The 26,662-nt window shown below is 40.4% G+C and overlaps 2 protein-coding genes across 2 annotated transcripts; both read left to right on the top strand.

The window, feature by feature from the left end:
• Positions 1 to 549: 549 nt before the first annotated feature.
• Positions 550 to 5,095, top strand: asb8 (ankyrin repeat and SOCS box containing 8). Its single transcript, XM_083920363.1, has 4 exons — positions 550 to 761; positions 2,037 to 2,213; positions 2,306 to 2,410; positions 3,011 to 5,095. The coding sequence occupies exons 2-4, from the start codon at positions 2,085 to 2,087 to the stop codon at positions 3,632 to 3,634; spliced, it is 858 nt and encodes a 285-aa protein (XP_083776489.1). The 5' UTR covers positions 550 to 761; positions 2,037 to 2,084; the 3' UTR covers positions 3,635 to 5,095.
• Positions 5,096 to 9,393: 4,298 nt separating this feature from the next.
• atf7a (activating transcription factor 7a) lies at positions 9,394 to 26,438 on the top strand. Its single transcript, XM_083920361.1, has 12 exons — positions 9,394 to 9,465; positions 14,823 to 14,894; positions 17,801 to 17,897; positions 18,154 to 18,266; positions 18,653 to 18,817; positions 18,912 to 19,060; positions 19,311 to 19,404; positions 19,502 to 19,621; positions 21,462 to 21,608; positions 21,912 to 22,100; positions 22,954 to 23,059; positions 23,501 to 26,438. The coding sequence occupies exons 2-12, from the start codon at positions 14,847 to 14,849 to the stop codon at positions 23,731 to 23,733; spliced, it is 1,461 nt and encodes a 486-aa protein (XP_083776487.1). The 5' UTR covers positions 9,394 to 9,465; positions 14,823 to 14,846; the 3' UTR covers positions 23,734 to 26,438.
• Positions 26,439 to 26,662: the final 224 nt, after the last annotated feature.

Here is a 26,662-nt window from a genome sequence, read left to right as displayed (position 1 = left end):
TTATCAACAGGCAAACAGCAAAAAAGAAAATGTCCTTCAAAAATAAAACATGTTCAAAATGAAAAAATAAAACATGTTAAAATCAAGATAAAGACACGCAGCTTTGTGAACATGTGCTCTGCCTCCCACCGAGCTTGAAACACCGTGTTCTCATTGTCCATCTTCCGTTTAGCCGTTATTGGGGGCCAGCAGGCGGCTGTGGCGGGCGGGCCGGTTCTAATACTAATAAAATATCATCCCGGGGGCCAAGATAATTCATTTGAGGGCCAGAGCCGGCCCCCGGGCCTTGACTTGGACACCCATGAGCTAACGGGTCCTTGGTCTAAAAACATGGAAGACCCCTACTTTAGAAGATTTGAAGCATCAATACTTGTCCACAACGGGCTGCCGGGCCTGTCAGTCCTCAGTGATTTGTGAAGCCACTTGTTCGACTCAACCTTAACATGGTCATGAGCTGCAGGCATTCATAGCATGCCTGTGCGGCCATGAACGCCTATTCTGGGAGAGTATGTACACTTGGTAGAGGCGTTTCTCCCGGTCACAAACACGGTAAAAGCCGGTAGTCAAGGAAAACATCAAGTTGTGTGAAGTTACGGCGGAGTAAAGTGCAGCGACCGTCGGCTCAGCCCGGTTTATGCTTTAAACACACGGGATCGGAGGGCGTGGCCGCGGACGCTGACGCTGTGTGTGTGTTTATGTTGAACCGAGCAGCAAACTGAACACGGTAACCTGCTAGACCTTCACACCGGGCACCAGAAACGGTACGTTGTCCAATTAGCAACGTCAATGTATCGACGGTTGACGCGAAGACGATTTGAAGCGGATGTAATTCGATTCGTGTCGATTTAATCTCGACGATCTCGACGCTAACGTTAGCTCGCTAGCTAACCTGGTGCTAGCTGCTGCTGAGGCGTTTTTATTTCTGTTTGTTTTTAACTGTAAACCAGCGTCCGGCGGCTCTTGTGCTTTGTATTTTACAAATAATCAGTTATTTAAAAGATGTCACTTGTTGTCAAAGCGTGCATCACTGGTGTTTTTTTGTTGTTTCCTTTTTGGAGCTAACGTTAGCATTCAGTGACATTTGTTTACGTGTAGTTACTTACATGGCAGAATAACGTTATGCACACTGTCTATGCATCGTATACACTATCTAGATCAGGAACTATGTTGCCTTGATAGTATTTATTGAACCCTAAAACGATTATCATCAAATATCATCAATTTATCAAATGACACTTGTTCATTTTAGTAATAAAGGTAAATATTCGTGATTGTCATCGTACATGGTTGCATGCAGAACAACAAGTGATATGTAAATTAGAAAAATATAATTCTTATTAATAACAAACCTTATTAAAAGGAGATATCACTGGAGCAACCATATTAAGTATAACCGTCTTAGAAGACCTGATACTGCCAATGTAATTTTAGTTAAAGAAGCATATTTTTGTTCAGTACAAGAAAAAATACATCACTTTGATATCTCCATGGGGAAATTCACTAATTTTGCAACAATACATTTTGCAAACTGCTGGTGAATTATGATGAATAAGTGAATTTCTATGTTTAAGCATGTAAGAATTAAATATTATGTGACACACACTCCCTTAGCAAGAGGTCTAATCACCCCAAATACAATAAAAATCCAGAGGAACTAAAATTGTTATTATTTTACCTATAAGCTAGAATAGAATAGAAATACACGATTGATCCCAAGCTGGGGAATTTCAGCAGCAGCTTTACACAGACGCATCAAAACAGTAATATAAAAAGACAATATAAAAGATACCTAAAAAATAAAAATGCATAAAAAAGCGCTCTAATTGTAGTGCAAATATAAACATATAATAATATAAGGTGCAGTGGACAGATTATTAGGAAAAACACAAGGTTCTTGAGATTGTATTGTTCTGAAAAGTTTAACTGTTCTTGTTCAGCGAGATGGCATGTGGCAGGAAAGATTCCCTGTATCTGTTCCACTGTCTTTATTGTGTCTTACAACTTTTAACCCCAAATTCTTGTAAAATATGTTTCAGTGTGCACTAGCATCACCCTGGCCCAGGTGCCATGGTCCTCAGTTTCACATGAGCTCTACTATGTGGTACATCATGCAAAGCATTCAAAGTAAATATTCACTGTCTGAGCGGCTCATCCGTACCATCGCAGCCATTCGCTCATTCCCACACGACAATGTGGAGAATCTCATTCAAAAGGTAGGCCTCATCTTCCAGTCAGACTTAAAATTAATAATACCTCTTGGTGTCATCTGTTGCATTGATATCATGTGTCTCCTGTATGCCCCAAGGGAGCTGATGTGAACCGGATGCATGGCACACTATTGCCCCTGCACTGTGCCTGTATGGTCGCTGATGCTGAGTGTGTGGAGCTTCTGTTGGAGAAGGGCGCAGAGGTATGTCATATGAGGAAGACTCCAATACACCGTTTTTGAAAACTTTTCCGACTTGCCGGACTTACACTTAAAACGTTTTTGGCATTGAAAGGTTGCTGTTTGACACCCAACTCTCTAGTGTCAAATGTTTCCACTCAGCCCTTAAACACATAAACAAAGTGTTGCATTTATTAAAAACTAATAACTAATATGACCAAAGACGCTCTCTTTCCATGATTCCTGTCTGCCCTTTCACTACTGACTGTCCAATGAAAGTGAAAATGCAAAAATAAAAATCTTTGGGAAAGTAATACAAATAAAAACAGTCTCCCTGTTACTTTAGATACTTTATCCTCTAAGTGTGGGTTTGTTTGTGGTGTAGCAAGCAGCGCTATAACAGTTTGGTATTTTCCTGACCTTGAAATTCTCTTTGCCGCCTGTGTTATTTTGGTGCCCAACTACCACACCCTCTGATCTATACAGTATTGCAATTCAGCCAGCCCTTTTCTGCCTGAGACGTACCACTTCTGTGCTGGTCATTAAGCTTGCACGATTAAAATAAGGCCCAAAGTGTTACTCTTTAGCATAACATTGCTATTTGCATTGACATTTCCTTATCAGGTGAATGCTTTGGATGGATATAACCGCACGGCCCTGCACTATGCAGCTGAGAAGGATGAGAGCTGCGTGGAGGTGCTGTTGGAGTTTGGGGCCCAGGCAAATGCCCTGGACGGCAACAAGGACACTCCACTTCACTGGGCCGCCTTCAAAGATAACCCAGACTGTGCGAGGGCCCTGCTGGATAGCGGGGCCGCTCCCAATGCCAGGGACTACAACGATGACACGCCTTTGAGCTGGGCAGCAATGAAGGGCAACCTAGAGAGTGTCAAAGTGCTATTAGACTACGGAGCCCAGGTCCATGTGACCAACCTGAAGGGCCAGACCCCTATCTCCCGACTGGTTGCCCTGTTGGACCGGGGCCTGGGCACTGAACAGGAGGAGGAGTGCCTGGAGCTGCTGTGCCGGGCAGCAGGGCGGTTTGAGATCCGACGGGCTGACAGCACCCTTCCCAGGGAGCTGAGTAAGCTAGCAAGGCTGACCAGCAGAGTGGCCCAGGCTCCCACGCTTCGCTCTATGGCACGCTGCGCTATCCGTCAGAGCCTTGGAGCCCAGTTCCTCCCCACTGCCGTAAAAGAGCTTCCTTTACCAGAGCGGATCAAAGAATATTTACTACTCAGACACTGAGGTGGTGAAGCCTTTTGGGAGCTCTTAGACCTCACTAGCTGATTATTAAACAGCTCATCACACAGCATTTATTAGCAAAGGAATTGTCTCCATTGAATTATAGGATATTGTGTGACAGTGGTCCTCATTTATCAAACCTTGAAAATTAATACAGATTTATGCCCCAGGAAAGATTTACAAACCTTTCTTCTTCTTTTTTTAATTTGGTTGGACAAAATCTAAATGAGCCGTGCAGATTGGAAAGTTTGGTCAGTTTCAGTTGCAGGTAGAAGACTGCACCATTCCACGTTGATATGGTTTCAATAAGACAGCTAAAACAGTATGCACCTTTTAGTAACTGTGGTCTGACCTGTTAAAAAGCAGGTTTGTTGTGCTTCATCATAGGAATTGACCTACATGAAGCTAGTCATGTCAAATCATCCAGCTGTTAAAGAGCCAGAGCATCTTTGAAGTTGGCTTATTAATGATTAAATGTTGCATTTTTATGCTTATATAAAATTAAATAATGCAGTTATGGTTTGTCACTGAGCATGAGGAAAATGTACTGACTTTGGTGGTGAAATAGTATATGCTCATTATAAGACCAGCCAGGAGTAAAAGACTACTTTCAAGAGTGTCCTGGCCAAGAGAGGCAGCAACATGATATTGCAGACATAAAACAATTTAAAACAGAGACAGAAATTAGAAGATTAGATTTCAATGTATAGATCAGGATTATGAATGAGGGCTAATGTCTAATGATGCAGGGCTGTCCAGTAATTCTGTTTGAGGATGCACTTCCTGAAGTAGTACTCAGGAACAAATGTTTAGTAGTGTATGTGATAGTTGAGTGGCCATCTTTCAATGACGTCCCAGTGAACTCACAATGCAACCATTTTTGCAATACCAAGGGAAGAAAAGAGACCAGAACAGAAAAGATTGTGCCAGATAGGAACAGTTTAATTTGTTATCTAGAAGCAATTAAATGTATGATTATTATTTTTGTTTTAACAAAATGTGCCAGGCACACTCATATTGTCTCCACCTAACCCTCTGATGTAAACACGCCTGCTATCATATGCGTTTTATTATTTATTTGGGCTTTATTTTAATGGAGGATGCAGTTGCCAAGGATACAATGTTTTTTTCTCTCTCTCTTTTATTTCTTGGATGGATCTTTTCAGTCTTAAGTTGCAAAAGTTTGGGTTTTCAAAGGTGCTCCTACGTCCAAAAGTTTGCAGCATATGTTAAAAAAAGACTTTATTTAAATGTAAGAACCATAAAATGGCATGCTTACTAAGTTTTTGTCAATGAAAGATTCACTAAATAAGCTTTCTGTGTTTTATTTCTTCTGACCATTTCTGTGCTTTTTTTTGCTTGGTTCAGCTGTTGTATAGAAATTAACCCCTTAGATCATGTCTCGTGTACACCTGCAAAAGTGCTTTTTTTTCTTTGTTAATGAAAGTAAATGCCTTTATTCCATTTGTTTTCTCTCTCCATTCTTCACAAAACATAAACATAACAAACATTTTTTTTAAACAGACAGCTAAAAAGAATCATTGGCTCGAGTAGGCTACGAAACCCTACAGGAACCCCTGACTGTGTCATGTTCATATTTGTCCGAATCGGATTGAGGTTTTATTCGCAAAGGGCTTTTTCACAGCAGGCATTTTGACTTGTCAGAGCAGGAATGGCACAGGTGTTACTGATAACATGAACAATGGCTCTGTTGTATTCAAATGTCCCAGGACTGTTCCAAACAGTGAGCCAGCATGCACAGCAGTTCCCCTGAAACCAAACCTAAATGGAGTTCAGCCATCGTTAATTTAACTCTTTACACCTGTGCTTCTCCTTGTTATGATTACCAAAACATTTATCAAGGCTCAATGCTTTTGAAATGAAAAGTATTCCATACACACCTTTTAAGGAACGCAGTGGCAATGTTTTGATGCGACAGGACCAAATGGTGCTTTATCACTTAAAATATACCCACATTTCATATAATATACAACATTATCTGCTGTGTCAAACACACATAACACATAAATATTAATTTAAGATGAGGCTAGATCACGATTTAACTGAAATGGTTTCTCCTCGTTAGTGATTAGGATTGAATACAGCTGTGATCCCTGTGCCTGTACAGCCTATAATTACAGCTGCACTCATGAGTCATTGAATCACAGTCATTACAATGAGAATATTATATGGATTTATTTTTACTTTGGCAAAACGTTCAGATGGTCAAATAATGGCTGATTAGCACATTCAGTTCTCAGATGATCCACCAGGGGGCTCTCTAGGCTTGTCTATTCACATTTGTTCAACAGCCATGAGATGTTTATTTGTGCATTGGATGTTACCTAACAAATGCTGTAGATTAAATCAAATGCCTTGTCTTTAATACTTAAAGCTTTTTCAAACGACAAGAACTGATATGGCATATCGTCAAGTTCAGTCACTGCAGCATATTTAATTTCTATGTATTAATGATATTTTTGGCCTATTGTTTTATGCTTGTACACCTTGTCCTGCCATAGTCAGGGCGTTTTTATTCAAGGAGAGAGAATAGGGTGAGAATATTAGGAAGGAAACCACAGCAAGAGGAGAAAAGACCCCCCTGATTTTCACCGCTCATACAATAGTTCCGACTACGCATTTGCTTGAATTGTGACACATAACACAACAGTAATTCAAATAGGGATTTTATTAAAATGGGAAACAAATGTAATTTAAACCACTTAAGAAGAAAAAAATAATTTAAATCAATTCACTATCATAGAATCACAAATTAGCCTCAAGGGGCTTTCCAATCTGTACAGCATATTACACCCTCCATCCTTGGACACTCGATTTAGGTAAGGAAAAGCTCACCCAATGACAACTTAGCTTCTTGAGGAAAAGTTCAATACCAATATACAATATCTTCATCACTGACCACATTTCCATATATGCACTCAACTACTTTTGAGGAAGACACGTTTGATCAGTCACAGGCTAAAATATTCCCCACCCGAATGAATAAAGATGTCTTTGGTGATTGTCTTGAACAATTTACTACTATGATTCAGGGGTGCAGATCAGATGTCAGGATTTGGGGTGGACACAAATGGGATGTTTTGGTGTTTTTTTGTCCATATGCAACTAATACCATGCCACCATAAATCACAACTTCATAGTGGCTCGCCAAATCATCCAAAATGTACTGCACAGGGAATCATTTACTGTGCCTTTCTAGTTTATTTGTCCTAAACGGTCAACAGTACGTATTGTATCACTGCTTACTTAACTGTTATATTATAATTTTAAGGCACTCGGGCATGTATTGTATTCACATGTAATCTTCCTTTTCTCCCAGTGTGTGGGAATACTTTATGCATGATTAATTGATATAGATGAATATGAAAATATGAAGCCCTTTTTTTAAAGCCTGCTGATCGTCAGTGTCTGTGTAAGAAACAGGAAACTACCCGTTCATTTGCATTGTAGTGGAGGAGCGCAGCGATGGAACGTAGTGTCAGAAATATATTTGTCAAACATTATTTGTGTCACCATTTCAATCATTTCTTTTTAGATTTAAATCTAAAATGTGAAGAATTTAAAGTCTGAAAATACGTGTGTTCAATTTGAATAATTTAGGGTATTTTGATTTTTTTTGGGGGGGGGGGGGTCGGCAACCGTGGGGTTATTCTTGAATTATAAACACAAAGATACAGAATAATTATCTTTTTTCACAGTCTTAAATATGTTTTTATATGTTCTTATTATAATGTGTGAAAAGGCATTCTGCTAGAAAGCTATTACCAATACTACATTGACTGAATATAGCATAAAATTTGGTGTTTGTTATTTTATGGAAGTCCTCCTGCAGAAACATTTTAATTGTATGTTAAAAAAAATACTCTGCTAGAATTTATATTTTGTTTAACATGGTTTTCCCCGCCCACCACCGCTGTCATAGTTACCAGAATTCATTATTTAGGCCCAGAATCCAGAGACTCATTGGTGCACTGCAGTTTCCAGGCAGAAATGCAGCCATGGTGTTGACAGCTCGTTTCTCTCATGGTATGTTGTACCATATATATACCCAGTATATACAGTATATTAAAAAAACACACCATATAAATATGTTAACAAGGTTAAAAACTTGATTTTCATCAGAGGTGGCCTTAAAGTCAATTTAGTTTTCAATATAAATGTACTTTTCTATTGTTATGGGTGCCTTGATGTTCTATAGTACTGAAGTATTTGCATTAGCTACAAATTAAGATTTGTAATATGATGTTATGTTACACTAAATTAAAATTGTTTTACCTATTAAATTCAGTGATCTGATTAGGAATGATTGCTTTTGATAGCTGTTACCAAATATGGTCCCTCAATAATATCTTAACAGATCTAACACATGTTGAAGAGTATTTTTATCCATCATAATGCCCCCCCCATACATGTGGTTCCAGTATCATTGTTATTGAAAATGAAACGTCAAAGGAAACTTGTCTGAAAATCAGGATCGAGCCTCTCATTTCTTAATTTCACATTGTTTTTTTCCTTTTGTTTGTTTGTTTTTTTAAACAAAGTTTACATGACAAATTACATTGCAGAAATACATTTCAAAATACAGTCAAATACAATTTACTTTTACCTGTTTTTCTGTTAATACAATGTTCCAAATCTTGACAAAACACATTTGTACATTCACAGTGATAAAACAGATGAAATATTATATAGATTATATAGATATACGTATATACATATATATATAAAATGTAACTTGAGCTGCGGTGAATCTCCTCTGTGGGATCAATAAAGTTTATTCTATTGTTTCTCTCTCCAAATTGCAAAAATCACAGTTTTATTTACAGCACCAAATCATAACAAAAGTTATCTCAGGACACTTTACAGAGTAGGTAAAGACCCCACTCTATGACTTATTTATGATTTACAAAGACCCAACAATTCCCCTGTTGAGTACACAGTGGTGTTGAAAACCTTCCATTTAACAGACAGGACATCTGTCTGCCCCAGTTGGGGAGGAAGAAAAGGAGAGATAAAGAGAGAAAAGAAAGACAGATGGACAAAGAGAGACAAAGACAGACAGAGAGACACTTCCAGAGATGCAAGTAGTAGTAAGTAAAGTAACAGCAACTATAATAATATCTATAGTAATGTGAGTATGACTTATATGTTATGGCAGCTAATATAGCATAATAGTAGAAACAAGCACAGTTAAGGTGACAGAACATGACAATGACAATAATTATGGTGGTAAGTGAGTAGTGGTAATAACAGCTGTGATACAATGAGATATATTACAAATGATGTTTTCATGTCTACAAATTTTATAATTTATTAAACTAATGATAGTTTATATGAATAATAGTGATAATAGCAGCAGGAAGCGTCATGCAGGACCACGGCAGCAGGCACCACCACGACCAGCAGAGACCTGTGAGACGACAAAGCACAAACATCAAAGAAGTTGCATTAGTCACATGCATTGATGAGACATGAATGATACAGACAGAGGAGAGAAGCTCAGAGTATCAGAACAGATTATCCCGTGGTAAACTAGGCCTAATCAATGATAAGTTGAAATATTTGCAACACTTCCTTGGTGGGGTAAATTCGATGTAATATTTTAAAGGACACTTGTTTGGCCTTATTATATATACAATATTTGCTAATAATAGTGCATGCCCTTTTCCACTGTAAATCTCTCACAATAGTAGACCAAAAGAACTGGCTACGAGAACTGAGATATGAATTCTCGCGATGACTCGACGTCGAGGGGAGTGTCAAATTCCAAGAGAGAGGAGAGGAGAGGGGAGACAGAGAGAGAGGGCGCAAGGGTGAGTTTGTAAACACTTTATTACCCTTTAAATCCACCATAGATGTGTCGACTACACTAAACTGCGACAAAGTAGCGATCGTCGCGCCAGTTTTCAGTGTGTGTTAATGTTAAAACTACACGTCTGTTTAATTGTCAAAACTGTTTCAGCGTCTCATTCGGACCCACTGTCTCGCGCTGCACTCAAGTGTCAGTCCGCTAACCAACTAACTGCTAGCTCCCCCCCCTCCCTGTTTTTGTGAATTTAACTGTCCGCCATGCCTTTAAACCACACCAGTTATCTAAGGTTATAATAAAATTAGTGTTAATGTGTGTTTGTTGTCATCGTTGATGCTGGTAGTAGCGTTGTTATTACACGTTTTGAAAGCGCGTTCGGCCTGTTGTTAACGCTAGCCACGCCAGCTAGCCATTAGTTTTTTCGTGGATCCAAAAAAGTTGATTTCGTGTTTCTAACCAATCACATTCAGCGAGCCGATGTTATTGACAGGGTCCAAAGCGCCGCACGCGTTAGATACTGTTTGACTGACGTGCTTAGAGCCAATTGCCGTGAAGAAAAGGCGGTCTTGTTACGGGAAAAGGCAGGGCTAAGTGTCGCCAGACGGTAATGAGGGCTAAAAATCGAGAAACTTTTTCAACCCAGTCGGTTTTGTCTGGAAGAAGGAACTAAATTGTGTAGAGCTTTGGGATTTCAGCTTGACATCTACCTCCTACACATGACTGAAATCATTTTTTGGGTGGTAAAATATGCTGGGATGATAATATGGACAAGAAGAGCCACTGAAGAACTCCGTCTCAAGTAATAATGATATCCATAGCAATCTGAGCTGTTGAACGCCGCAGGATCCGCATCCCCATGCATGTCAACACCTTCATTAGGAATGTAGGTCATGTTTTTGGCAGAGTTGTACCTCATTCCATCACATAGAGTTACATCAGAGAAAACTGTAGCCTGTTTTTGTCCAACCAAGCATCTTGACCCACTCAAATGATTTTTTTGTGCAACATAAATGTAATTTGCTGCAGATTAACCATGATCACATTTCAACTAATGCTGAATATATCTAAAGTGTCAAAGATATATGTTGAGCATGCATGCTTGTATGCATACATTTGTATTTTACTGACAATGCTATGGTGCATTAAGCATAAAGAATTTAGCAAAACTATTATCAGTACAAAAACATCAAGTAACATTGTCTTTTTCATAAAACCGAAACCTTAAGGCAAGTGCTTAGATAAGTTGCAAACCACAAATAACCTCAGCATAGTGTTTCTGATTTAATTTTAGAAAACCCTCCTGGGTCCATCCTGTATTGCCCTGCATTGTCTGCTAGCTTGGCATGGATTTAGCTTTTAGGCCTTGTTAGTTATGCAGACATGAATATAGGATTTCATTTGTTCCATTCACCAAATCTCGGGTTCATGTTGCTTACATAAATTCATATTAGCTGTTGCACACACCCAGCTACAGCCTAGATCCACAGTCTCTAAAGCTCATAGCCCACCTGTGATTCAGTAAATATATATGATCTTCCAATTGATAAATTGCTGACCGGCTTTCGTTATTTCACCCTCCCCTCTACTTTTTTTTCTTTTTGTGGGGTCTCCCCTACCCTCTGGCAATTCAAGCCTCAGATTCCAGAGTCGTAGCTGCAGCGCGAGCTATTAATACGGTTTGTTTAGTCAGTTTCCTAGCAGGCTGCATCAAACACTGGATGGCTGTGGCTGATTATAGCTGGGACCAGTTCCCCTACACCTGCTGAGTCGAAGAAATTCAAGTTAACGGTGGGCCTTTGGCAGCAGCTCAATGAGATGGACAGAAATTGGGGCACTTTGACTACTTCCATGTCACCTAAGTCCTAAGTGGACTGGATATCCATGCTTGTAATGAATATCAGTGGTGTTCATCAGGACTATCGCAACTAGGAGACTGATTTATTGTCTCTCACAGAGTTGAGGTCTGCATGAAGCTGAGCATTTCACTGCGTACAGTAAAACATCACACTGTCAACTCATTAGTTACCCTCAGAGTTCATTCACAATGAGACACATCTGACAGTCAAAGTAATCTATTAACAGTGTCATACTGTATTTATGTGAATCTAGCAGAGGATTACAGATAGTGCTGCAGTATTGAAAATGTCCTTCAAGATAGATTATTTTACCACAGAGCCAAGAAATAGGTGCTGAAGAAAAGGCCTTAACACATCTGTTTTTATCACGTTAAGATACTGGTTGAAAACAAATGGTATTTTCCGCTCCTGACATCTGAAATTTATGGTGGTCTTCCATCTAAATCAAATCCCACTTTTCATGTTGGTGCCAGCCAGCCAAGTTAATGTCTAGCATGTCTTTAGTAAGATGTAAACTCAGGAATCTGTTCCCACTCCTCACGCCAGATGTGTCCATTTCCCCACGCAGTCCACACCCTCGGTATAACGAGCTAGATGGAGTATCTCGTTTGCAGACACATCTGCCCAAATACACTTAGTGAATTGGAAGCACTTTGTGAGGGCCCTGGCACCAACCTGTTGCCTTTCTCCGAAGCATGGGAGGTCTGCAAGAAATCAGGCTGCTCTGCTTTATCGGCCCTTTGATCTGCACTAAGAGGAACAGGGCTTTTGCTTGCAAACTCGCTGCAGACCCTTTTCTTCCATAAAGACACGGAGTTGAGAGACACAAAGGTTAGGCCTGTTACAGGCGTCATGGGAGAGCGTTGTATTCCAGCACAAGGCTTCAGTAATCATGTGTTGGCTCAGGGGCAGCTGTCCTCAGCAGAGGGAGAAATGGAGGGAGAAGGGAGGAAAATATACTGACTTCAACACTGCGAAAACATTCAGACATTTATGCCTCGCCAACATAATGAATAATGTGTCCCACTCAATAATATTACATGCTCAAGCCATGTAGTAGGTACAACAGAGGTTAATGTAGTCAGTAACTCAGTTATATTACAATACTAAATATGTTACGTTGCGTTCCAGTTTGTGGAGTAGCTGTACATGTTTAATTGGATAATGCGTCAGCAGATTACATGAACATGATTAAACAAGCTTTACAAAAGTCAAAACAACACAGAAGTACAGCAGCTTGTATCATCATAGTCCAAGGTACAAGTTTAGGAGGGACAAAAAAATAATCTAAGATGTGACTTTGTATGGGTAGTATTACGTTTGTTACGTGTGAACACCATCCCTGCTCACGAGTATCGCAGTAGTTGGTGGCTTTAGTATATTCAGTGGTTTCTACTTGTATACATAGCAAGGTCCTTGAAGCATGTTGGTAGTTGCCGTACTGTCAGTGAGAAAGCATTGCGTAATAGCAGCCAGATGTCACTGTGGGCCAGTTGAGAGTGCTAAAACATTAATTTTCTGTGTCCTCCATTGCTATCACCACCCCTCCAGTTCCCTGATTTTCAGCTAATGACCAAGTTATTTTCTAAACGTCACAGTTTGTCTTCACATGGAGTGTTGTTTAGCTGTGGAGAGCACGGTGGGGTGGTTTGGTGGAGTTGAGGAGTTTTTCTCCTCTGTGGAGACAGCTGATAAAAGCGGTGAGCCTCCAAAAACTTTGGTTTGTCACTTCAGCTTCAGGCACAACAGGAGGAGAAACCAAACATAAGTATGCATATTTAACTCTTGACAATAGCATTACTCAGTTAGAGAGGGCTGGGCAATTTTGGCCAAAATATTCTGTCCTGATTTAGGTCATTTCATGTCTCAATAACAATATCAACCAAAAAAATCTCGTAATTAAATAAATAAATATGTCTATTTAAAAAAAGAATTTAAGAATTTAAAGCGTCGTCCGAAATACGTAATTTCCATAACGCAGTTTGGCCGCTAGTTTTTCAACATCGCGATATAAACTATAGACTTTTTAATATTATAATGGGCCCAACTAATGTGGGATGTTTGAGACGGATACCAATTTTAGAGGGGAAAAAAATCATAGATTACCAAAATGTTGTTCGATGTAGGCAATTTTTGTGCTGGAATGAAAATTAACCTTTTCTTTGTGGATTGTGCACGGACATTACTCTGTAAAGATTCTCAGACGGCTGCTTTCCTAAACAGATAACTATTATTAACTATTACAACTATAAGAATGAGACTAATTAGTGTTTTTATTTACTTTTTCTTAAAACTGGAGGAGCTGAAGAGTGACAGGAAAGGGGGAGAGAGAGGAGATGGCACGCAGCAAAGACCCCCAGGTCTGATACAAACCAGGTCGCTGCCGAAAGTGAAGTTAATTGAATTACCAACATCATAAATATCTCCTCTCTCCAACTCTCATTGAAAAATAGAAACAGAAGCACCAGAACTTTAACCAACCACTAACCTAACGTCCAGAATCTGAAACTGGTCACATTTATTTCAATCTGGACAAATCTATCAGAGCCAGCATGAAAAGGGGATGTAATGTCAGAGAATTATCTGCAAATAATTATCATGACGTTGATCATTTTAGAGTTAAATGTGACAATTTATTGTGGTAGTAAGTAATAAGTAATGTGGTAGTAAGTCAATATATTATTTTAAGTTAAGTTATAACGACAATATTTTAAAGGTTGGCTCTCCCAGGACTGAACATGAATCCCTCCAATGAATATTTTCTCAGAGATTGTCGCCCATCCTTAATTTACATTATTGTATGAAATCTAATAATTATGTAAGTTATTATCAATTATAAGTAAGTATCATAACATTGTCTTTATTCATATTGAGTTTGATCAGTTTTATCAGTAATGTCTGGTCTTCATCAGCCACTTGCATCTCAATACAGAAAAAGTTAGTTGGATTTAACCAGAACAACAAGTAAGAGAGATAGTCAGGTCAGAGTTATTTTGCCCATTTCAAGATATTTGTGCTGTTGATTTACATGAGAGTTCACATAAAGTGGATGGAGACGATTGAAACAGAGATTTTGCTCAGGAAGAAACAGCTGAATCAGAGAGCGATTGAATGAGGGGTATGAGAAGGTAAAAAGGGTGGGAGGTGCTAGAGAGGTGAGGAGAGGGGGTGGTAATGGAGAGGAGGGATTGGAAGTGAGGGAAAATGACAGAGGAGGAGCGGGTGATGTCCGTGTAAACTGTATCTATCGTTCTCTTGTGTAAGCGGCTCCTCATTCGCCAACCAGAAGCCCCCCTGTGTGAAGGAAGTATCACCAGGGAAACTTGGTCTCGCTGCCTCTGTGCATGTTTTCCTCCGTGCCAGGGTTATTTTTAAATAGCGTTCGGCTTCCTGCTCAGACTAAAGACTACAAGCCACAGCATCCCTGTTTTTTATTTTTCTGGATTTGCCACTTCACAAATCAAGAAAAGCAGCAGCAATGTTCTCCTCTTCTCCTCTCCCGCAGTTTCATTGCAAGCTCTTTGCAAAAATGGGGGACGATCGACCTTTTGTGTGCAGTGCTCCTGGCTGTGGACAGGTAAGTCTTCTCCCACCTTGTCCTGGGTTTCAGGTGTGTACATCAAGTGTGTGGTGTGGGTTATTTTTGCCCTTGTTTGAGTACTCTCCAGCAGTCGACCGTAACCAAATTTAATGTATTTTACTTCTAAAATAATTTAAAGCAAAACAGAAAAGATTTTGTTGTACTTGAAAAGACACTTGATTTGAGTAGATAAAGCATTATATATACAATCAGAGAACTTGAAAACCCTGAAAAGACTTGTGGTCTGCCGTCATACTTCATACTCATTGCCTGAATAAGCTAACTGTGATTTATGCCACACTCTTAATGAACATCACACAGATAGCATTCTAGCTAGCATGCTGCCTTGTGAGACAATGCTGTCTCCTTCAGCAATGACTCACTGGAAGCTCCAGTGAGTAATCAGAGCACAGTTATTGTTTCAACCTGTCACTGTTCACTTCTAGCGCCTGCAGACACAGGTTTGAGCCTCGGCACTGACTCAGCCGAGTGCCAATAGTGCTCTCACATGCCAGTAACGTGGTGCATTGTTGGGGCTTGGCCTGATCTCACAGCAAATTAAAAGAAGTGTGTTTGAAGACTCATGGTTATTCAACACAGGAAACATCATGTTTGATGTGCTGAATTAGCCGTATGATCCTGTGTTCAGTTGGGTGTGATATCCTTGCCTTAGTGAGTGGATTACCTCTCCTGGGGTCTGGAGGTAGAAAGTGTTTATGTGGTTAAGAAACGTTTGTGTTTCACAAGCTGTCTTCAATTCTCTGATGAGAAATGATCTGTTGTACATGGGATTTGTGCTTTGTACACCAGGCATGTAAAGCAGTTTAACATGCGTGTGTTGGATAAATAAATAATGATTTGATTGGTTATTTTCATCTCAGAACATTATGGACACGAGGGACTCTTTCCCTGAAGATTTTAACTTTCCTTTGGCATGTTTCTGTGTTGTAAATACTCTGCATATTTCATTTGTAGATATGATTAATTTAGTTGGCAGTTAAAGCCACAGAACAACAATGAAGCAAAAGTGACATTGATGACAGTGCAGGTTTAAAGCTCTGGCATAAATGTCATGGTAAACATGTTGGCAAACAGCTGCCTGTGTTTACAGATCAACATTTGGAGTCATGATTCTCTGTCACATACAAATGTAAATCTAATATTAACTCACTTTTATCACTGTGTTTGTCTCTGTCAACTCCTCAGAGAAATATTTGGCTCCGTAGCGGCTAAATGCTCTGCTATACAGTATGTCAATAAGCTAGTGTGAGATGCTAACTTTGTGTGTTTGCAATTAGGTGCTGGGCAGGTAGCTCACAGTGGATTTTTACGTTTATTTCATGGAAGCTGTTATCTGGGTTGACAGGAGCATTGGGGCTGAACCAACCAGCGACCCATTTCACAATACACATTCATTTTGATCCATGGATAATGTGAAAATATTGATGAGTGCACATTGTCTAAACACAAACAGCTAAACTGAAACTTAATAAAATGATGTATACAATTATAAAATGCTGATTCAAATAAGGAGTTATCTGTTAAAAGAAAAAGCAAACTCTACAAAATTGACGCACATTTTGATTTGTACAATGAAAGTATTAAGGTTCCACCACATTAAGTATCACTATACAAATTGTTACGAAGCTTAGACACATGCTGAATTTATATTTATCATCATTGATGATATTTATTAGTGTACATTTAGACAGAAAACCCTTTATGTTAAGAGCCTTATGCCAAATGTTGTTTTACTTCTGCCCTGTAGAAGGAACAGTTGTCTACCAGGAAAGTCTGAATCATGCCCATAATAGAGCCAGGATTGACTCTTGGCTTTACTCCGGGTTATCCTTTTAATAAGTCAACAACAACAACAGCCCCCCATTATATGTTGCCCAGCATTGACTGTGTGGGGAGGGGTAAACCTAGCTGCCAGTATCTCATCCAGGGAGATTATTTTGAGATAGTTTCCTCTGCAAGATCCAACCGGTTTGTTCAGAGGAAAGAGACAAATGAGACATGTAGTTGTATTGGTGATGCTGCCTGGTAGGGCTAAAAATAAGCTCCCTGACACTTGACTGTTTCCACTTCACTCTCTTACGACTGAACTCGCAACTGCAACGCAGCCCCCAAAATAGGCTGTAGCGAATGGTGAATAGGCTGGTACCAGAGCCAAGATTATTCCTCCTACGTCTCTGACTGATTCACCTTGCCACTTCTCTAAAGAAGAAGTGCCGTGTCTCAGACGATGGCGTTCGGTGCTTTCTGCTAAAAGTCGGATTTGTCCAAGTGCCAGACCTCTTGTAGCTTCCACTGTGGATACCTGATACGAAATAACAGAACATAAATGTAGAGCTTTACTGAGACACAGTTTGCGGCATCCAAGTGTTTTAAACACTGGCTAGCCTTAACAACAATGTGTTCTTTTCTGTAAAAACCTTTCACTTGCATTTGCTTTTGTTTTTTTCCATGCCAGTGGTTTTCATATTCATCAATTTGTTCACATTTTCAACCATTGCTCTTGCACTACAATTGTGGGCTGTCAAAATCATATCGGTTCATACGAGTCCTTTTACTTTTTTCGATAACTTGATCTTGTGTAGAGATATTTGAACCCATGTCCTGTGGCTATAATGGGCCCATTCAGTGCTTTAGACATGAGGAATTGTACACCACAGATACAGTGCTCTTTTTGGTTTGACACATAATGTATACAGGATAGACGACATGTGTTGGGCTACATCTCCAAGAGATTATCTGTCTGTGATTATTGCAATATGATATTTGGGTTAAGGTTCTATAGGCTGTTTCCTCAAGTCACCAGAACAAGTGGACATTTACCTGAAGGCTACTTCATATAATGTGCTTTTCTTTCCTCTTTTCTTCTTGTTCACTTGTTCCAGAGGTTTACCAATGAGGACCACTTGGCTGTACACAAACACAAACATGAGATGACACTGAAATTTGGACCAGCCAGGACTGACTCTGTCATTATTGCAGGTACTGTTTGTTTTGTTTCTGTTTTCGACACAAATGCAGTGTTACTCTTCCTCTTAGTTAAATATCCTCTGGCTGCACACAGATGAAGACTGTTTACTGTAGCATACCTCAGCGTCAATGTGATCTAACACTATTAGTACAGTCTCAAGTAAAGCAGCTCGGGTTATGACAGGAGTTTCTATATTCAATGCTGCATGTGAACTAAGTGTGAAAATGTCACTTTTAATAGTCATATCTGTTCATTCCCTTTTGCCAGACCAGACACCGACTCCCACCCGCTTCCTAAAGAACTGTGAGGAGGTTGGTCTGTTCAACGAGCTGGCCAGCTCCTTCGAACAAGACGATGATGAGAAGAGAGCAAAGAACTCTGTAAGAAAGACTTGGGTCAATGTTTTCATCCGTGTGCGTACATGTGTTTATGCCTTTTATGTATTGTTATTAACAGAAACTAGTGGAATTTCCTGCAAGACTCCCACGTAGTCTTTTTACTTCCTTCTTTCTTACCTCAAGTGTTGATGTAATCACAAATTATGCATTTCCTGCTTTGTGTACTTTGTTTGTGTATTATTGTAATTGTTTTATTTAAATGTGTCACTGTTTTTTATTTTGCTTAAAATAATAACTCATGCTGTGGTTGTTTGGTTTGCGTGATAAATACTGTATTTGTTTTCTTTTTATGTACTTTAGTCTAAGGATATATTTGATAACTCGCATGAACTTACACTCTTTATCTCTCTTTCATTGTCTGTCCTCAGCTCCCAGCTCCCAACTCTGTGGCTGTGGACATGAGCGTGCAGCCATCATCAGATGTGAAGGTGAAAGAAGAGGAACCTGTAGAGGTTGACTCTTCACCACCAAGCAGCCCTGACTCGTTCTCTGGGGATTCGGAAATAAGCATAGAGCCACTGGTTAAAGGAAAGGTAAGACAGAATGGGAGGAGGCGGGGTTGCATGAGTGTTTTGAGAGGAGGGTGGATCCATAAATGATGTACCTACCTTACCGCAATTCTCCCAGGACACACCACCCAGGAGTTCAGCCCCCACGCCGACTATTGTTCGTCCAGGTTCCCTCCCACTACACTTGGGCTTTGATGCCCTTCAGCCCACCATGCCGTCACCCACCTCTGTCATCACACAGGCACCACCTTCCAATCGCACTCTGGGGTGAGTAAAGATCAGCATCCTTCTGCTGACCTTTGATGACTGCTTTAACTTCTGTAACCTTATGTTGCCTCTACATTTCTGTGGGTTTAAACAGTCTTTGAAAGGACAGCATGGACGAGTAATGGTGGCTGTGTGGATTTTGTGTTGTTGAAGTGGATATTTTTTCCTAAATGATGATAGATGTTACAATAACTTTGTAGTAAAAAATGGAACTTATACAAACATGACTAAACTTCCTGTTCCTTCCTAGTTCGCCAACCAGCCACTACCCCATGATGATGCTTCCCTCTGGTCAGGCAGTGCCTGTGCTCCCCGGTCCAGGACAGATGTCCTCTGTGATTAATGTAAGACAGACTGACTTAATATGTTGTATTTCGATTTCATTGCTAATTAGTTAGTTAAAGCTGTTGGTTCATGTGTATTTGTGCTTCTTATCTCCAGCTGGCCCGACCTATGTGCATGGTACCCAACATTCCTGGGATCCCCGGTCCTCCTCTGGGAGGCAGCAGCAGCGGCTCTAACTCCCCCTCTGGCTACAGCATCCACTCGGAGGCCAAGATGGTCAGCACTAGATTAGCTCTCTATTTTTATCTCTTTATCTGTTCTTTTTGTCTCCATCTTCACCCTCCAGCCTTCCTTGGCACTGGCTTACTTTGTTCATCATATGACTTTTTTATTCAACCCTTACACTGCGACAACACAATTTGTACTGATTTTAGGATACTGCAAAGTACACAAAGCCCGTTGTAAGGATTCCACGTTTCAGCTATATTTCAGATGAGACTTAGTTCATGTGGCCATTGTTTACATTAATACAACATACAGAATGTATCCACTGTAGCACTTGATGCTTGCTCCTTCAGTCACAAGTGGAAGATCATTAGTATAAAAGAAGGCTAGAGGTGTTTTCTTGGTGTGCAGAGCTGGCACAGTCACAAATATGGGTATGGGTTCAGTCAGTTACTACTCCCTATATAATAAATATTTCACTCTAGTGAGCAGTAAATAGATATTTCAGGTAGATCAAATTGCCACAGGGTTGTCCAGCAGTTGGAATGTCACTGGCCTATTTGTGTGACGCCCTGTTGTCTTCCTTAACCCCCTAATTATTGTAGCATAAGTAGACATTTATTGTTTTGTTTATGTCAGATCATTGTTATGATTTCAATATTTCCGTACGCACTTAAAGGCAGCTTCATTTCACGGAGGATAGAGAAAAAGAACCATATAGCCCAAGGGTGTGACGAATACACATCACGAAAAAAGGAAATACTTGCATGCAAATATTTTGCCTCAAAAATATTGATACCGATACTGATGCAAATTTGCAACAGTTGCAACACTTTTAGCAAAATGCTCTGAATGAATTTGATTCCCTCTGGTAAACAGTTATGCAGTGTATATGCCTAGGGCTTTTATTGTGAAAGGCAAGAACAGAAGGAATGGATCTGGAATAATAAAGTTTGCAGTTTTTTGGGGACTACAGCGATACTACATGCTGTTGTATCTTTATTCGCAGTGTGAAAGCTCAGAAAAATCAACCTTGTTTCGAAAAAACAAAAGTATATATAACTTAAGTTGGCTCACATCAGCTACCAAGCTTCCAAATCTGAACCCAATTCAAAAGTGTTGAGATAGAACAGGATGTCACATGAGGTGCTGCTGAAAATGAGCTGGAACTGTTCAGCACTGTCAGGTCAGCATGCACGCAGATATCTGCAGAATCAGAGCACCTCTTCAAATTCAGGTTTTTCCTGAGTTAAAGATCAGTGCAACCTTGTGCTTATTTGATAATATTATTATTATATTAAAAACATCAGCGATCTAGCAGAAAATGTGTAACTGAGCAACAGAATGCCAAAATAAATCAGCTTTCACTCGACAATGCATCTGGTGCAAGTGCGATCAACAACGTACTTTAGGCCGAGTTATTGTAACTGCTTTTATACATGCGTTGATGGGTTGAAGTCAACAGTACTTGTGGATTGCTATATTGCTACAGTGTTTAAGGGTGCACTCACACTTGGCCTCGATGATTCGTGCCATGCTTTTGAATATTTTTATCTGACCAAATCTGCAGTAAACACTCCACCTCTGCATCAGACCACCGCAAACCCTTCGGCGGCAAGCCATCGGGGGGGGGGAACAGTCGTACATAAATAGTCTCAGGACTGCCATCAATGCTTGTGCTCGTGCACGGCACACTTGTACTCGCACTGGTCAAACTAGACTTTAGCTGTGATATGTGTTTGGGCACTGTAAGAAAGTGTGAGTAGACCCTCTATGATAACATAAAATCCACCCCAAATGATGTAGTGCTATTGCTTTTGAATCTGACCGCTGTGTTGCTTAATTCCTGTGCTTTTTATTCATGTTATGTCATATCATTGTTCTCCTTTAGCGTCTGAAGGCTGCACTGTCCCAGCAGAGCCCATCAGGATACAGTATGGCCATGTCCATGGGCGGCAGCCCCATGGTACCTCAGAGGGCAGAGCAGAGCCAGCTGCTAGTCCAACATCCAGATGCTCCATCACCTGCACAACCTCAGGTACATTGTGTTGTCTATAGTCCAGGACCTGAGAGTAACATAAACTCCAGGTCCAAGAACATTACACCTAAATCTCAAAATTCTTACAAAATGACCAAAAGTACTTGAGCTAAACTTTGTTTGATGTATGGCATACCACCAGAAAATTGGGCTGTACTTGTAGTAGGACGACTATACAGAAATGTGCTCTGACTAAAATACTCAAACTATGACTCAAACTTCCCTTTTCTTTCTTGTCTTTCTTCCACTCCCCTCCCCTGTCTCTCTGTTTCCTTCTCACCCTTTACCCTTGTCTCCCTCTAGGTATCTCCAGCACAACCTACAGGTGGGCGGCGGCGGCGGACAGCAGAAGATGACCCAGATGAGCGAAGGCAGCGCTTCCTCGAGAGAAATCGGGCTGCAGCATCGCGCTGCAGACAGAAACGCAAACTGTGGGTCAACTCCCTGGAGAAGAAGGCTGAGGAGCTCTGCACTATGAACGTCTCCCTGTCGGTGAGTGGGTGGGGGGGAATGAAACGTGGCCTGCGGTACGCCTGCGTAAATGTGTGCATAGTCACAGGCCACTGTACACAGGTGATAGACTTTCAACTAGTCGTGGAAGTTTGTAAGGTGTTTCAGGCAGTACTGTGTTATTTTACAAATGCTTGGAACAACAGGACTCGAAACCATGGGACTCTTAGCAACTGATTTGACATCTTTATTGTGCAATGTGTTGTATTCAGGCTATTTTTTCACACTGCATTTTTCTACTCCTAGCTGTACTGTATCTGCAAACCATTAAAAATCCATCAATGAAAAAGTTTTACAGCGCACTCACACTGTCCGCCCGTACCGTGCCCCGGGCTTTAGGGTATCTTTCCAGAGTTTTTGTGCGTCTTGTCCAACTGTTATTAAATATTTTCATCCAACCAAATCTGCAGTAAACACTCCACCTCCGCATCACACCAACATGAACCTTTCGCCACCATTGTTGTTGTTGTTAAATGTCTGCGCATGGTCCGTCGTTTTTTTTTCTATGTCGAACAGGCGCACATAAAATGACGTCAGATCCGCCGTAGGCCTCATGCTCGTGCTCTTACACGTGCGCAGGCTCGGCCAGCTGGCCGCAGCTAGGCGCGGAGCGGTTGCACTCACTGGTCAAACGAACTAGGCTATACCCACAAAACCTGTTTGGGCACGGTACGGAAGGACAGTGTGAGTGCGCCCTTAAGGTTGCTCTGTTTTGAATAATATGACCCAGCGCTAGTGATGATTTTTCTTTTATTTATACTGTACATCTAACTATGATATGACTTTTCTATGAATTATTGAAAAGTGTTGTAAGTCCTTCATTTTGATCCTTCAGAATGAAGTGTCTCTGTTGCGGAACGAAGTGGCTCATTTGAAGCAGCTGCTGCTGGCCCACAAGGACTGTCCTGTGACGAACCTACAGAAGAAAACTGCCTACTTAGGTGAACCTTTTATGCCATATTACTCACCTGGAAACTTCTCACCTGTATTTTCTCACTCATAATTATTCGCAACAAAATTCTCAAAGTGTCAGTCTGACCCTTTTTCAGCATGAAAATACATCAAATAAGCCTTTGAGAAAGTTTTTTTTTCGTTGATAAACCATGTATAGAAAATGCCCAGAGAGATGCTAACAGCTCCAAAGGGCTAACACTGATTAGCTCAGGGCGGTGTGCTAAACACATCCAAAATGTTATTTTTTCAACCACTAATATTGCTCAAAATAGCACCAAACCTCTGCAGTAGCATGATTAGGGTCCCTATATATAAAAAGAAGCACCAACAACGTAGTTGGCGAACCTGGAGTTTCGTCGGTTAAACGTGACATGCTTTTGCTAAGTTTTAAGTATAAATCTGTACTTGTGTTGTCTTTTTTTGTGCAGCTGCAGAAGAGAACATGAAAGACACCTCAGAGCCTACGGGTTCCCCTGCCCAGGTGATCCAGCACAGCTCTTTGGCGCACAGCCCCTCTACAGGGCACAACGGCCTGAGCTCAAGGGCAGCAGCTGAGGCCATGGCTATGTCTGTGCTGGCAGGAATGGGCCAGCAGCAGAGGGCTGAGAGTGGATCCTCTCACATTATCATGGCTGCACAGTCTCAATCTGCTGCCAGATGATGAGCGATGCAATCACGGCCAAGACTTGGCTCACATTCGTCACCCAGGGGTAAAAAAGAGCAGTGGACCCTCCTCCCTCCCAACTTTCCCCCAATCTAGAAGTCCAAATTTCTCATCTTCCACCTTCGCTGTGCTCCTCTGCTCTCTCTGACCCTCCTGTGGAGCCATCATGCTGTGGCCTGGAGCTCAGCAGCAGCCTTCTGGGAATGGACTGAGACTTTTGACAGAGCTTCCTGTTCACTTTGCCATAGACTACAGGGGCTGGACTCCAACCTCCCGCCCTCATATCCCCTCTGTGCTTCCCCACTCATCTCTCCTCACCCTCAGTCAAAATGACTTTTCACTGAACTGTAGGACTGCATCGCTCTGAGCGTACTGCTGTGATGAGCTTCCCATGTGGACATGTGTGCACAGCTTCACGTACGTGTTGCATAAACACTCTCGATCAAATCAGATACCAAACAACACAGGGCTTTACACTGTTTTCAGCAGGGAATAGTGCCTTGTGCTCCTCGACTTTTTAGCCATGCACACACACCCACACATGCCATATGTCCCTATACATCCTCGGCTCCAAAGATGCAGTAGTTGTCTAGACGTCAGTGACTCATATCTCAAACACTCACTGAAACCTTTTGTAAATGGTTCCACATCAAGGTGATCTCAACATGGACCCAAAAACCTTACCTCAATTACTCCCCTTTATGATAAAATTAATAAACTGTGTGTGTGATTAGATCTGTGCGTATATATTAATGTACATCAGAACATAGCAGTTTGCCTACTGATCTGATGCGTTAATAGCTGGATTGTTAGCATGTGACTTTTCTATTAGGGTGTTATGTTCTTGATACAGCTATGTGCAGCTATATAAAATTATATACATATTTTATTAATTGGCACATCCTCCCAGATTAGTCAACAGAACCAAAATACGTTGGATTGACAGTGTATTATCTTAAAATGAGTTTGTTTAAGATTTTTTTCTGACCTGAAGGGAATTCAGCCTCTCCCCTCCACCCCACTTTCCTCTAAAACAGACAGTTTTGCTGTTTATTGGTTTGTACGTGGATGCCTTTTGGATTTTATATGAAACTGTTCTAGTGACTGTGTTTCTCTGTGGGCCCTGGACTTACTGTAACTGTTATTTTCACACTTCTCAGGATGGTTGCACATCCTTGCTGCTCGTTGGAAGTGCGATGAACCCCTTAGTCTCTCTGCTCTTTACCAAACCTAAACTAAGCCATAATGACCACAAATCAGAAATCTGAATCTCCAAAGACCACCTTATATGTGTTATTTTGTGACTCAAGTGGTCACAGTGACACAATCTACAGTATATCACTGCTTATTACTTGCACATACACTCAGTCGCACACAAAATGTCTGCCTTAAGATCACATTGGTGCCTCCGATATCCCCAAAAAACATTTTTTTGCTTGTGTGAAAAAACAATGGAGCCTTAGGAAAATATATCGGTCTTAATTTGTTAATTTCATCATATGAAAAAACAACCAATGAGGAACAAAAGGTTGTTTAAGACTCCTCAAATCATTTACAATGAATGGTTAATTAGCTCATTAGTTCCAGTTGATCCAATACTTCTCTGGTGGGGAGACACAGCAAAGACATCTTCACTGGTGAAAGCTTTGATGGAGGAAAAATGTTGTGCGACTGTCTCTGAATGGCCCCAGTTCCCACCAAGATATCAGTGTATTTTTACGTAAACACCGAAACTACATTTGTTTGATGTGATCATATATTTGCAAGAATCAAGATACCTGTCCATTCACACAAGGGGCGTGTCCTTATGCACTAAAATAATGCAAGTTTATTGTTGCTTTGTATTTCTGTTAATTTTAAGTTTTTGCAGTTCTCTTGTGCTTTTGGTCTTTTTCAGAGATATCAGATCCTCTTTTAAAAAATCACATTTTCTCCTATCTGTACTGTATACGTTAATGGGAATTTGCTCAACTCTAAAACCTTCCACCTTTGACTAAACCTCTTGTCCTACAGTCCCAATGGTGACCCCGGCATTTTGTTGTACTTTGGAGCTGGCGCTATATTTGTCTGGCAGTCCCTTTTATAGACGATTGTTCATATGAAATGAAAAGTCAAACTATATTTAGCTTTCATGTAATTAATGCCATTGGCACCTTTTCTGTCATTTCTTGTTTTCTTCTGTCGTGTGCTATTTTCAGCACCATTACAACCTTTGTCATAACGCTTCTGATTGTACTGATGAATATAGAAACTAATTTCTTTAACACACAGATTTCTTTTTTTTGTTTGTTTGGTTGCTCTACAGTAAAAAAAATGTCATTAGCACTTTTTTAAAAAGTGATTTTATCCCCTTTGTTACATCTTTAAAGATGAATTTGGTCGTGTCTTGACTGCCCTTCTAACTTATTTTTTTTTAATTGGTCAACTAACAATCGTCATTACAGTCTTTGGCATATTAATGTTACCTAGAATTGTTGTGAAAAGAGCAATTTTAATGAAAGATGCAACAATGTGAAAGTTGCACATAGTATATTAATGGTTTTTCACACTCCCATTGTTGGACTGATGATTTAAAAAATTGTCCTTGTACTGTACATATCTGTACTATATGAATATATTTACTTTTCCATGCATGTCCAAGTGGAATACTATGAACACTTACAGTGCTGCAGTTTTAATTAAAGAAACTACATCTTAATGAACATTTATACAGCTTTGTTTGTTGTCAGTTTGGATTCACAACAACAAAAATGTCTTTGCTGTAAATTTGCTGTAATCTTAAACAACTGTAGACTTACTGCCAGTCAGTCTTTGGTGAAAGACAGCATATTTAAATATGAGAGAATATACTGTATGTAAGTATAGTGTGCTGTCTGCTTTGTTAATAGTTGTCTGTACGAAGTGTTCAGGGACTGACATGATTGTG

This window comes from Echiichthys vipera (genome assembly GCF_963691815.1).
Source record: "Echiichthys vipera genome assembly, chromosome: 9".
Taxonomy (NCBI): domain Eukaryota; kingdom Metazoa; phylum Chordata; class Actinopteri; order Perciformes; family Trachinidae; genus Echiichthys; species Echiichthys vipera.
The sequence above is the reverse complement of the archived record's forward strand: the minus strand, read 5'-3'. Positions and strand labels throughout refer to the sequence as shown.

Coding starts and splice junctions, on each gene's coding strand:
- asb8 (XM_083920363.1), top strand. CDS start 2,085: ATGAGCTCTACTATGTGGTACATCATGCAAAGCATTCAAAGTAAATAT. Junction 2,214..2,305: donor TGGAGAATCTCATTCAAAAG/GTAGGCCTCATC, acceptor GTATGCCCCAAG/GGAGCTGATGTGAACCGGAT. Junction 2,411..3,010: donor TGTTGGAGAAGGGCGCAGAG/GTATGTCATATG, acceptor TTTCCTTATCAG/GTGAATGCTTTGGATGGATA.
- atf7a (XM_083920361.1), top strand. CDS start 14,847: ATGGGGGACGATCGACCTTTTGTGTGCAGTGCTCCTGGCTGTGGACAG. Junction 22,101..22,953: donor CTATGAACGTCTCCCTGTCG/GTGAGTGGGTGG, acceptor TTGATCCTTCAG/AATGAAGTGTCTCTGTTGCG. Junction 23,060..23,500: donor GAAGAAAACTGCCTACTTAG/GTGAACCTTTTA, acceptor TTTTTTGTGCAG/CTGCAGAAGAGAACATGAAA.